This window comes from Electrona antarctica, assembly GCF_951216825.1.
Source record: "Electrona antarctica genome assembly, chromosome: 3".
NCBI classification, from domain to species: domain Eukaryota; kingdom Metazoa; phylum Chordata; class Actinopteri; order Myctophiformes; family Myctophidae; genus Electrona; species Electrona antarctica.
The window spans coordinates 49,641,137-49,653,773 of NC_136808.1; the positions used below are offsets into that span (position 1 = coordinate 49,641,137).

The 12,637-nt window shown below is 42.9% G+C and overlaps 1 protein-coding gene across 1 annotated transcript in view; it reads right to left on the reverse strand.

Annotated features, from left to right (window-relative positions):
* Positions 1-2,426: 2,426 nt before the first annotated feature.
* Positions 2,427-12,637, reverse strand: part of LOC306920344 (actin, alpha skeletal muscle A) — a 210,110-nt gene continuing 199,899 nt past the window's right edge. The window contains exons 2-7 of the mRNA XM_079497063.1: positions 6,121-6,257; positions 5,005-5,329; positions 4,443-4,604; positions 3,646-3,837; positions 3,344-3,525; positions 2,427-2,932 (exon numbers count right to left, since the gene is read on the reverse strand). Coding sequence (XP_079353189.1) covers positions 2,789-2,932; positions 3,344-3,525; positions 3,646-3,837; positions 4,443-4,604; positions 5,005-5,329; positions 6,121-6,249 — 1,134 coding nt within the window. The 5' untranslated portion in view covers positions 6,250-6,257 and the 3' untranslated portion in view covers positions 2,427-2,788. The remainder of the gene's footprint in view (positions 2,933-3,343; positions 3,526-3,645; positions 3,838-4,442; positions 4,605-5,004; positions 5,330-6,120; positions 6,258-12,637) is intronic.

Here is a 12,637-nt window from a genome sequence, read left to right on the forward strand (position 1 = left end):
ACTGACTGACGCAGGAACGATTGGGTTTATTCTGCTTTCCACAATTTTTTTTCTAACATAGGAGACATTTTATTTTCTACTTTCTGTTAAAAATTGTACTGCAATAAACGAACAAATCAGGTTTAACCATTGTAGAAGCTGGTAATATCACATCAGGCACTATAGCCTACCACGTCGTTATGGCTGGCATATAATGTTTTTATTGGGCACACATTTGTTTTGAACTATAAACACTTACAGAAAGAGTGATAGTCCAACGACCTAGAGTTGACATAAAAACAAATAATGGCCTCGCAATAAAAATGCTGTATCATCATGTCACAGTCACAAAGCCTACTCAAATTATGTGTTTGTTTCCTTTATGTTTATTTACAGAGGTCCTCAATCTAACTCGCGTTGACGCGTTTATTTTAGAATTTATTTTTGGCAGTTGCAAGAAATGTCAACAGAAATTCGGATAGCCTTAGCCGAGGTTGAAACGATGTTCATAATGTGGTGCAGTAGGCTAGTAGTACAGGCTACGATAATAATACTTACACGACACACGTTACACCAGCTCGGAAGTAAACGGCGACTGTCTTCTTAGCTCCGCCCGCTTAGGACGTAGGCGCCAGGCGGCAGTATATTTTAAAAAGCCCAACACACCCTCAACAGTCAACAGGTGGCCTGCACAGACAGAGGTCTAGAGATGCGAGGAATGCCGCTCGATGCATCTCTTACATAATTGAAAAATCTTAAATCAGACTACTATATTAACAGGAGGCAGATGTGATGTTTTATTATGTGCTTTACAATGGCACCTATCAGCACCTCACAGTTAGCCTATCTGGCTGAGAGGTTCTTGGCCATTAACCCCGCACCTGAAAAATATCTTGTGCCATGCAGGGCCAGGGAGGGACTGTCATAAAAGAAGCTGTGTTATAGTTTTTTTTTTAAAGTTCAACTTTTCAAACGTTTTCTAAAACGTTTTGGAAAATAGCAAGCTCACAATTAAAGTTTCGAATTGGAGATCATAGGCTACTTTTGAATAGTATAGATGTGGTTAAACTGTTGTCATTGCTGGGGACCCCCTGAAGCTCCTTTTGTGATCTCTAGGGGCCACCACAGATCCCATGATACCCACATCGAGAAGGGGAAAGGGGCGAGTCGACCTGGTACCATCGAGAACCACTGATTTACAGTAGATCACACAGCCTATATTCACTTGTTGCTTCCATTAATTTAACTAAAATATTCTTTCAAGGATATCCAATTGCCTAATAGCCTGTATAGGCCGCCCTATACTGTTAATGTTAGTGCTAGGTTCTCATCATCGTCAAGTAGGAGCACAGGCATATATTTGCCAATAACATAGCCTATAGTTAGATTGATCAGTTGCTTTAATGTCTGGGAGAAAATTAGTATAGGCCTATCTATCAGAGTGACAAGGTCGCATGCACGCAATCATAAAGTTCAATTGCATGTGAAGTTGTTTTCATATTCAAAACCAAGATAGGGTCTACATAGGGCCTACTGTACCCAAGCTGCCTCTCAACATGGTCTACGTCCAATTGAGGCTATTTCATGAATTTAGTGGTGTATACAACTCCACAGCCAGGCCAATCATATGTTCCCCCAGGCCATGCCCTGCATGCATATAAGGCAAGGCTGAGGTGCCCCGCAGTGACATGGGGTCTGGTTTTGTCTAAAGATGGTCTGACGGGTTGGGTTGTAGTAGGGGGTCCGTGGCTGAATGTAGCCGGGCAGGGCAGGGAGGGAGCTCAACGGGGATTCAGAGCCGGGTGTCGGGTGTCGAGTGCTACTGAGCCGGACGGTTCCAAAGTAGACCTGCATGTTGCTGCCGGGGCACATTCCTGGCAAGTCAAGCTTCAACTGTTGGGGGGGCTGATGGGTCGCCTTTCACTGCAGGGTCTCGCAGTCGCACCCACCCGGGAGAAGGAGGCCAGCAGCTGAAGGAAGGGGGCGGGGGTCTTCTTCAGAGTAGACCCTCTCGGACCCCTCAGCCGGGTGCATGGGCCAGAAAGAGGCGAGCATTCACATCCCCATGGCTATCAACCTCTCCTGACATTTCCCTAAGATCTAATTTTGTCTGGGTTGAGTCAGGATAGAAATGTAGGCCTATCACTGTGAGAAGTGGCATAAAAGCCCCAGTCACTCTATTTCCCGGCCTATAGGTGATGATGGTTTTAAATTGATCTTCGCATTATAATTATTCCCCCAGAGACAGTTAATGTCTCTCCTCAGCTCATACTTGTCATGGTTGGTTTGTGGTTGGCTAATGTCTATATTTGACTCTTCAGGTGACATTTAGACTGTTATGCTAAGGATGGCCACCAAGGGTCACCTTTTGACCAAGAGACATTCCTTGAGGTATATGAGCTAATGCTTGTTTCCCCCAAGTCTATTATAGAGACAAGACCAGGATGGAAAAATACCAAATAATGGACTTTAATAAATTATTAATAGTCATGTATATACACTTACATTCACATGTGTTGGGCTACATGTTGTTATTGAACTTTTTTTATTCACTTTTTTGGGGTTTGATGGTTTTGCATGGTTCAAGGTTGGTATTCACAGCTTGTTCTCAAGTGCAACACAGACAACATGGTAGCAATATTACAAATATGCAGATATTAAAAATGCATATGTCAACAGCGCAGGCATAAAGTCCATTGACAAGCAGTTGTTGCTGTGCCACAGCAAGGGTCGTCCTCCGTAAGGAATCTCCAAGTCGATAGTTGGTGGTTGGGGTTTGGAGATGATGGTAGAGGTGAAGAAAGTGTATTTAGAAGCACTTCCTGTGGACGATGCTGGGACCTGCCTCATCGTATTCCTGCTTGCTGATCCACATCTGCTGGAAGGTGGACAGGGAAGCCAGGATGGAGCCACCGATCCAGACAGAGTACTTCCTCTCAGGGGGAGCAATGATCTAGAGAGGAGGAGGGAGAACATGGATCAGTGACATGGATCACCTGTGTCCATAATGGCACACCTTGAAGGTCTATATGGCAGTCCTTTAGTCTAGTACAAGTGGATCTCAAACATGTTCATCCCCAGAATTTGGGTGCGGAGTCTGCGGACCCCCATTTGAAAATAATTTCATGCGAGGGACCCCCATAAGAGAACATTTTTTCCACGAATATAGCTGATCTACAAGCCCACATCTACTATTTTCAAGCTGAAAATAAATAAAATATAGGGCTTAATTGTTCCTCATTTAGCTTGGTATTATTATTATTATTATTATTATTTAGTTGATCACTTGCTTTCTGTATTTCTTCTATATGAGTCAGACCACCATGATAACATTATGAGAAGCGTAATATGGTTGTATATGTACCTTGATCTTCATGGTGCTGGGGGCCAGGGCAGTGATTTCCTTCTGCATCCTGTCAGCGATACCAGGGTACATGGTGGTACCACCGGACAGCACGTTGTTGGCGTACAGATCCTTACGGATGTCAATGTCGCACTTCATGATGCTGTTGTAGGCAGTCTCATGAATACCAGCAGATTCCATTCCTGGTCAGGTGAGAAGATGAAGAGATAATTGAGTAAGACTAACTAAGCAAGCATTCAGTACATTTATTTTTAAAAATGTGTTATATTCGGGTAAATGTGTTGTTGTTGTTGTTTTCGTACCAATGAAGGAAGGCTGGAAGAGGGTCTCGGGGCAACGGAACCTCTCGTTACCGATGGTGATGACCTGACCGTCGGGAAGCTCGTAGCTCTTCTCCAGAGAGGAGGAGGAGGCGGCGGTTGCCATCTCGTTCTCGAAGTCCAGAGCCACATAGCACAACTTCTCCTTGATGTCGCGCACGATTTCACGCTCAGCTGTATGGAGACAAGTTAGCGTTCAAGTTAGACAAGTTCAGCGACTGTGAACTGCCCGATGTATGCTCCGTAGTAGGCTACAACGGTGTCGCTTGCCAAAAAGAACACAGCAGTCTATATACAAGCTTGACAACGTGACACCCTATCTATACCGTGATTGAATATAAAATGGAACAAAAGGGATTTTCACCGTCGAATAGCTACACTTACGTAATAGGCTAATGAAAAAATGAATGAATTAGGTAATAGTCTATAATGAATGAATGAATGAATGAATTAGGCTAACACTTAAACGATGCATGAAATTATTTAGGTTATAGGCCTATAATACAGAAGTAGCCTATCTTGGACCATATTTTGGTTAAATGTTAAATATAATAAAGGTGACAAATAACGTGTCTATGTTGTTATATAGATCAATAGCCTATATTAATTATTTTTACTTGATTACTGCGCGCAAGACAAGTGCGCATAGGCATGCCATGTTCCAATAAACTGTGTTGCAGAGTGGTATAGCCTAGTTGATTCCAGCGTATTTGTTATTTGTCCAGTTTATACTGTTGTTGCTGTTATAATTATTATTATTATTGTTATTATTCCCGTACCGGTGGTGACGAAAGAGTAGCCACGCTCTGTGAGGATCTTCATCAGGTAATCGGTCAAGTCGCGACCAGCCAGATCCAGACGCATGATGGCGTGGGGAAGAGCATAACCCTCATAAACTGGGACGTTGTGGGTGACACCATCACCAGCATCCAGCACAATACCTGGAGAGAGGAAGGAAAGGGTGGAATTACATCAGCGGCTCGGCCGGAGGCATCAGGACTGTGCGTAAAAGTTGTGCGTAAAATACATGTGTGATGTGATTAAACAGCCACCTTCTGTAATGGCACGGATTGTTACTATAAGCACTAATCTACTTTAATCGGTGCTTTAGTAACATGTGTAACACATATTTGCTGGCTAATAGTGACTATGTGTGAGTTGAGTTGATAATAGTGACTATGTGTGAGTTGAGTTGATATGCGTTTATGTGATTGTGCTTTAAGTTTAGGTCCTCTGTGGGTAGTTTGTATGTTCTTTTGTCAGTATAGTTGTATTGTAGTTTGCTATCGATTGTTGTCTTGTTATTGTTGTTGTTGTTGTTTGTTGTGTGTCGGTTCTCACCAGTGGTACGACCGGAAGCGTACAGGGACAGGACAGCCTGGATGGCCACATACATGGCTGGGACGTTGAAGGTCTCAAACATGATCTGGGTCATCTTCTCCCTGTTGGCCTTGGGGTTCAGTGGGGCTTCAGTGAGCAGGGTGGGGTGCTCCTCGGGTGCCACGCGCAGCTCGTTGTAGAAGGTGTGATGCCAGATCTTCTCCATATCATCCCAGTTGGTGATGATGCCGTGCTCGATGGGGTACTTCAGAGTCAGGATACCTCTCTTGCTCTGAGCCTCGTCGCCGACGTAGGAGTCCTTCTGACCCATACCGACCATGACACCCTGGATAGAGAAGAGAGAGAGACGGGGGTCAGTCGAGGAATGTACAACAATACAAAGCGCGCAGATAAAAGTGACCTTCTAGCCAGCTTAAAGTCTTTGCCGCGCGCAATGGTGCGTTGCGTAATGTTGCCAAATACGCGCATGTCGGAAAGGACACGAACACGCTTGGCATGTCGTGTCGGCATTTAGGAGATCTAAAAATTGCGCTGCTGCCAACGTCTCACAAAGATCGTGACACACAGGGTGTCAAAAGGCCGTACAGTCCAAAGCACACTGGTGACTGTAAAATCATGGGTGTTAATTTAACTCCTAGAGTGTATCAATTTAACCAAATGGTTCAAAGTTAAATTAAGACTACAAGGAGAGCTATTACTGTGCTCCTTGTAATGTTTCCTTGTGGAATAAGATACGGGAGGCCTGCATAGTGTAGGCTATATATTCTAACAATAAACTGCATAGTTTCCAGAGAACTGCATGGAGTCACTGAAATATTCATCCCGGTACTTTGGAGCATAGACCTAATTTCGGTCAAACGAATATTAGTTTTAATACAGTTTAAAATTCAATATCAGATATCCCGTTATAATCATCCAACATAATTATGGTTCAAGTTATATAGGCTTTTATATTGAGGAAGCAGTTGTTTATAATGTTTACTAAAAGTGCATGTTCTCTATTAGCTCCAATATGTTCCCTCAGTCCCTACGCTCATTCTGTAGCTCCGAGGAGCTACAGAATTGGGGCTAGTTCTCTATACCATTGTTTCTTTTCATCATTTGCTTTATATATACCTGATGACGGGGACGTCCAACGATGGAAGGGAAGACGGCCCTGGGGGCATCGTCTCCGGCGAAGCCAGCCTTCACAAGGCCGGAGCCGTTGTCGCACACAAGGGCGGTAGTCTCATCATCGTCACACATGTTGGCTTCTGCGTTGAAGAAGAGGTGAAATAAACAACGAGATTAGACAGTGCACCTGTTGTCAGCGCTGCGTAATGGCGGTGACATAAGTGACACTCAAGATGATGATGACACCTCCACTTGCCCTATGTTGTTTGTTCTAACCTGTAGCCTATACTTTGACTTTACACCTGTCTTAAATACAATCGCGTTTACTTTTAGCTGGTATTAAAGCAATAATTAACATATTTAAATTGTCAAATTAATCTCATCGTTGTCTAGGGTTTGTTTGGGTGAATGAACCACTGACAACATGCCGTTACGCATGGCAGTGGCCAGTCACACAACACCTGCAACCATATACACAAAAAAACACTCCACATGGATTACTGGGTTTTCCTTTGACAATATGAAATTGTAAACCTAAAAACGACTTTATTACCTCGATCTGATCTACCGAAGATTAAGCCTATACAGCTCAAATGATTCTAATGCACGTCAAATGCCTATTACGTAGTAATTTTATTGATTTGTAAATAAATGACTATGCAATAATAATAATAATAATAATGACATATTATAGAATAGTATAGCCTAAGTCTGCTATAGGAAAAGTTATTCTCGTTATATTAGAAATAAATATATAAAGTCTATTCTTTATGGTAAAGCGATTATCTCTATAGTGAATATTGAGTCTGGTCTTTAGGCAATGAAGTTATTCTCTATATTAGAAAGAATATTAAGTCTGTTCTTTATAGGTAAAGTTTATGCTGTCAGTTTGTTTTGCCTGAGGGCGCATGGCGCCTCCCAGCATCAGCATCTATAATATAGTACTACACTGTCTGTCAGACCAATTAAGAGCACTGCGAACTCCTGAGTGTCAATTGAACCCTGAAAGTTGTACAAATAACACATTGAACCACATGTTCCAATTTGCACACTCAGAGAGTGCACAAATGGACCCACATGGACCCGTGGAACCCTATACCAAAATCCATTTGGAACTTGCATGATGGTGCGCAAATGTAACCAAACGTTTTGGTTACATTTGCGCACCACCTGAGTTCCAAAAAACGCACAGCCCTCAGAGTTATAAATGAACACTCAGCATTTCACAGTGTATCCTCCATGCAGAAAAAAAGAGTTCCCGGTGTTATCCCCAGTGGTAACTGGTCCCAGACGAACTCCTATCAGGCTAAACTTCAGACTCCAGACTCCGCTATAAGTCTTAGTTGGTTCCATAGTCTATATGCCTGGGTCTCCTGGAGCTTCAGAGGCAGCTTGCCTGGTCCTATCTGCTCCTATAGCTGTGGTGGGTCTCTGGACTGGACTGGTGGTCTCTGGTGGTGTCTTACCTTATTGGGGGAGGTTGTTGCACGGAGAGAGAAAGACCCAAGGTATGCTGCTGCTTGCTTCTTGAACCAGCTACGGTCCTCAGTAACGCTGCTCTGGCTTATATACCCGAACCTCTCACCATTCACTGGCCCCCATCCCGGCCCTCAAGCCATATTAGGCCGTTGACAGGTCGCGGGGGATGTCGTGCGTGGGGGGGCGGGGGAGACGGAAGAGGGTCGAAGACAGAGGGGGAGCGTCGCTGCATGCGCGCTCCCGACCCCACGGTTTCCAGGAGAGAGAGACGAGCGCGCGCCATATATGGAACTGTCGCTTTGACCTCCCCACTCCCTGCGCACCTCGGCGGTGTCCCCCCTCCAGGGCCGTACATGGAGCTTTGTACCGAGGAGGGTGGTAGATTTTGTGTGTAACGGGCCCACATCGAGCCTCAAACCAGGGAGAATGCTGCTCTCATCGTTCCCATGCATACAACCGCACTGATTGACGTGCGTAAAGCCAAGGTTTTATTAGTTAGAAAGTAACACAGGCAGGTACTTTCATAAATATAGCAATACAGGAAGTGAAATGTCATTTCAGAAACACATTTCTTTGTGCACATGATTATGAAAGCAAATTTATTTAAAAAATAAATATCATCACGTGTTTTAATTTAATTAATTCAAGTCGCAAATGGCACTTATAAAAGGCCACAAAGGACAATTAAGCCACAAAGGAAAACCACAGACTATTGTATATATTTTAAAATTGCAATATTGGATGTAAAATATATATTACAATAGCCTATACCATTCCTTGCACTTTTGATACACGGTTGCAAAAATATATTTGACCATGGGCATTTTGTATAGAATGTCTTTTCTTTATGAACGAATCAATGCCTTTGTTTATTATATGCAACTGTTACAGTTAATCCTGGTATGCTGGTATTTGTCTTTCCAATGAATTAATAGTGAAACATTACTATTATTATTATTATTATTATTATTATTATTGTGTCATGTATGAATAAGGAAGAAAAAATAAACCATTAAAAGAAAGCAGGCCAACTACTGAAACTGTATCTGTAAGAAGCGGGATTAAATTTAGGTGTGTGTGTGTGTGTGTGTGTGTGTGTGTGTGTGTGTGTGTGTGTGTGTGTGTGTGTGTGTGTACTGTGTGTGTGTGTGTGTGTGTGTGTGTGTGTGTGTGTGTGTGTGTGTGTGTGTGTGTGTGTGTGTGTGTGTGTGTGTGTGTGTGTTCCTGAGAGAGAGAGAGAGAGAGAGAGATTGAGAGAGAGGGGCAGACAGGCAGAGACAAAGACGGAAATACAGCATGTCTAACAGCATATGTTTGTGGTGTGTGTGTGTGTGTGTGTGTGTGTGTGTGTGTGTGTGTGAGTGTGTGTGAGTAAATGAGTGTGTGTGAGTGTGTGTGTGTTGGTTCCTAACTTGGGGTGTGAGGAGCGAGAAGGGTGAGGGAGGTGCAAGGCAGCTCAGAATAAACTCCAAGGAAGTGACGATGACACATGTTCACAGAGAGAGAGAGAGAGAGGGGGGGGGGGGGGGGGGGGGGGGACGACGACGACACAGAGGAACAGAGAGACAGAGGTGTTTGACCAGTGACATATGGGGCAATAATGACACAACATTCAAATTCATGTTTTCTATATAGAGGCAAAACAAGAGTGAGAGAGAGACAGACAGGTGACAAATATCAGCAAAGTAAAGGTGCTATTATTAACAACTCTGCAAATCAACAGCAAAAGTTACTCGAATCCCTGCATCACAATTCTTGGGTTCAGTCAAATTAGCTGATCTATGCATGCACACGACATGCTGCGTTGCCACCTGTTGTGACTCTGAGCTTGTAGATTGGCCATTTTTGGAGAAGAGATCAGTGTGGAAGGGAAAAAGGAGGGGGCCTAATATAGAGCTCATGGGGACTCCTGTCAACTGGCTAGAGGGTAAAATTGGACCCATAATGCCATGTTTACAATCAAATTGCGGTGCAAATGATTGACCTTGGCTATAAAGACGGGATACACTGACTACATATTGAGAGAGAAACATGAAAGAAACTGAGACCATGTGTAGAAAGCAAGACCCCCCCCCCCCCCCTCCGAGAAAATCAGTGCAAAGAACAAAAACAAAACAACAATTATCAGAAATAAAATGAATGAAAAACATTGTTGTTAAGAACTGTATAGATTGAGGGTATGCGCATACATAAAGTGAGTGGCAAATCGAGTGGAAAAGTGAGTTTAACGTTGTTTAATGCAATCAAATAGGACTTTTCTGTTTGGATGTATGGGCTGTCAAGGCCAGAAAGTAGTTTTTTCCCACTCAGTATATTGTTCCAGCATAACTTCCGGGTATGATTATGATGTCACGCGCATACCCTCTATAGAAGAAATCAGCCATGCATATACAGCAATATTGCTCTGTATTGCTGTATGTTGCTGGACCCCCTCGAAAACGAGATGAGCCATCTCAAGGGGATATCCTTTCTCAATAAAGGTTCATATTGACTCACATACAGTGAGATCCTCGGTATCAATGAATCTGTTAAATTAAAGTTATGCATGCATAATTAATGGTCTTAAGGAGTTTTCAAACATGCAGGAGGAGGCAAATGAAGAAGTGCTACATGACCCACATTCATTTTATACTGTAGAGGGACATTTAAAGTGGCTTTGATTGATTGATTGAATACTTTGTTAACAGTTTGCAAAAGGTACAGAGGTACAATTATACTATATACTAATGCTAAAAGGATAACACAAAAAGCCCTGATCGATTTCATTTGGCAAACTAGAAGACTTGTTTAGGTACAGTTGCACATTGCAGACATGTGCTCTTTTGTGGTGGTTTTGAAGGATAGGGTAGGCTAAGGATTTAATTCTCAAACATCAAATAATATTTGATAATGTTGTTGTTTGGATGAAAACAAACAAACAAACAGACAAATGAAATAGGTAGAATCATGTGTTACAAGCTGGGTGCCTGGTGACTGAGCCAGTTAGTGCACTGAGCGCAAGTTCGAATCCAACTCCCGCCATGTCTCCCTTCCTTCTCTCTGACCTCTGTAACCTGTATCTGTACAATCTAATACTTTAAAAAAAAAGATGTTGGGGCTTTTCTGCCTTTATTATTAGTACACAGTAGACAGAGTGAGATGCCACTCCAGAAGAAGAGAGATATTGCTTGTTCTGTGAACTTGAAAATGAGGTTCACTTTTTGTTTTATTGCCCTAAATATGATGACATAAGGGAAATTATGGTTAACAAGATCCTAGATTTAAATGATTATGAAAATGAAATGGAGATATGTTTTGCTAAAGGGACTTTTGTTGTGGCAGATTTTATTTGTCAAGCTTGGGAGAGAGGGCTGGAATGAAATGTATTATGAATATACTGTAATCATGTAATGTAGACATGCTGTGCTGTAAACGCAAATGTGAAAGGCTGTCTTATAAACCCATGAGGGTTGGGCACAATGTGTGCAGGACACCGAAATAATCAATCAATCAATCAATCAATCAATCAATCAATCAATCAATCAATCAAATGTCACAATGCACCTTAATCGCTATAGGACATCAGTGCCCACAACACAATTAGCATTCAAATCTGTACAAGTTTCATGTTCTCAGAGTAAAAAACACACACGTAATTTGTTACCCAGCTTAACCCATCTAAGGGCCATGGGGACTCCGCAACTCCGTAAGAGGAGGTGGGACGGGGGACACACTGTGAGGGGGGGACACACACCGTAAGAGGAGTAGAGAGAGAGAAACTGAGAAGGGTTAGAAAGAGAGAGAGAGTAAAGGGTGGGGTAAGGAGTAGAGAGAGGTAGAGAATGTGTGTGTGCGCGCGTGTGTGTGTGTGTGTGTGTGTGTGCGCGTGCGTGTGTGTGTGTGTGTCTGTTTGTGTGTGCGTGTGTACGTGCAAGTGTGTGTGTGTGTAAAATGGAGTGTGGGGGGTGCCAGAGAGTGGTAAGCTACTTTTAAGCACTTGTTGTTAGTCGCTGCAGTCAGAGAAGAGTCCGTCTGCAAAACGCCTAAAATGTAAATGGGGGTTGGCAAGCAGTTGTTGAGGAGAGAGGCGAGAAGGGAAGGGGGGAGTTGAGAGGAGGTCAGAGGGGCTAACGTAGGTGGGTGTGGTGTGGTGGGGGGTGGAGGTGGAGGGGGAAGCAGGTGTAGTTGTAAGAAGACTCACATTCAGGCCAGCTGGAAGGAAGCAGAGACAGACTAACGGACAGCACCAATGCTTCTTCAAAGGAGTGTTTGTTTGTCCACCTGGCTACACTTTTTATTTTTATTTTTAGACTATAGTTTTTTAGATAGATTTTGTAATGACATGAACCAGAAGTGTGGAGAGAGTGTGACATGGCAGGGTAGATGTTTATCTTAATCAAAAAGTAAAGGTCGGAGTGGTTATATTGTTGGTATCAATCGAGCAATCTATCCTCTTTTTTGCGATGCATTAGACCCCTGCGTGGGAGATGGATTGCTGAGGTGGAGCACCACACCTACCATCAGCTCTGTATATGTACTTATTGAAAGATGCTGCCTGGGATCGAACCCAGAGCCCAGTGATCCTACCGACTGATCGGCAGGCCGGCCACAGCTGACTCTCTTAATTGGAGAGTGGAAAGTGCACCTTCCTGGAAATTGTAAATAGTCTTCTGGTGAAAAAGCTTTTTGTTGCGTAAGATTAATTAATTCATTCAAGATTGTTTTCATTTTGAACTTCTGTGATAAAGTGAAAATTAGACAGATTTTTCACCAGCAAAAATCATCACCAACCGGCATCAACATTATGAACAGTATGATACTAACACATGCTTAGTCATCATGCTCCAGGTGTGTAAAGGGATTTAATTGTAGCCTATGTGATTTGTTTAAAAAATGCCAATGTTTTAGTACAGAACATAAATAGATTTTCAATGCTCTTGATATATTTCTTGCAGGACTATATGTACCATTAGAAGACTTAATGGTCATTCTTTCTCTGTGTCTCTGAAACGCTGGTGAAAGGTTTACAAGAGTGATCTGACGATGACATTGAAGTAAAATC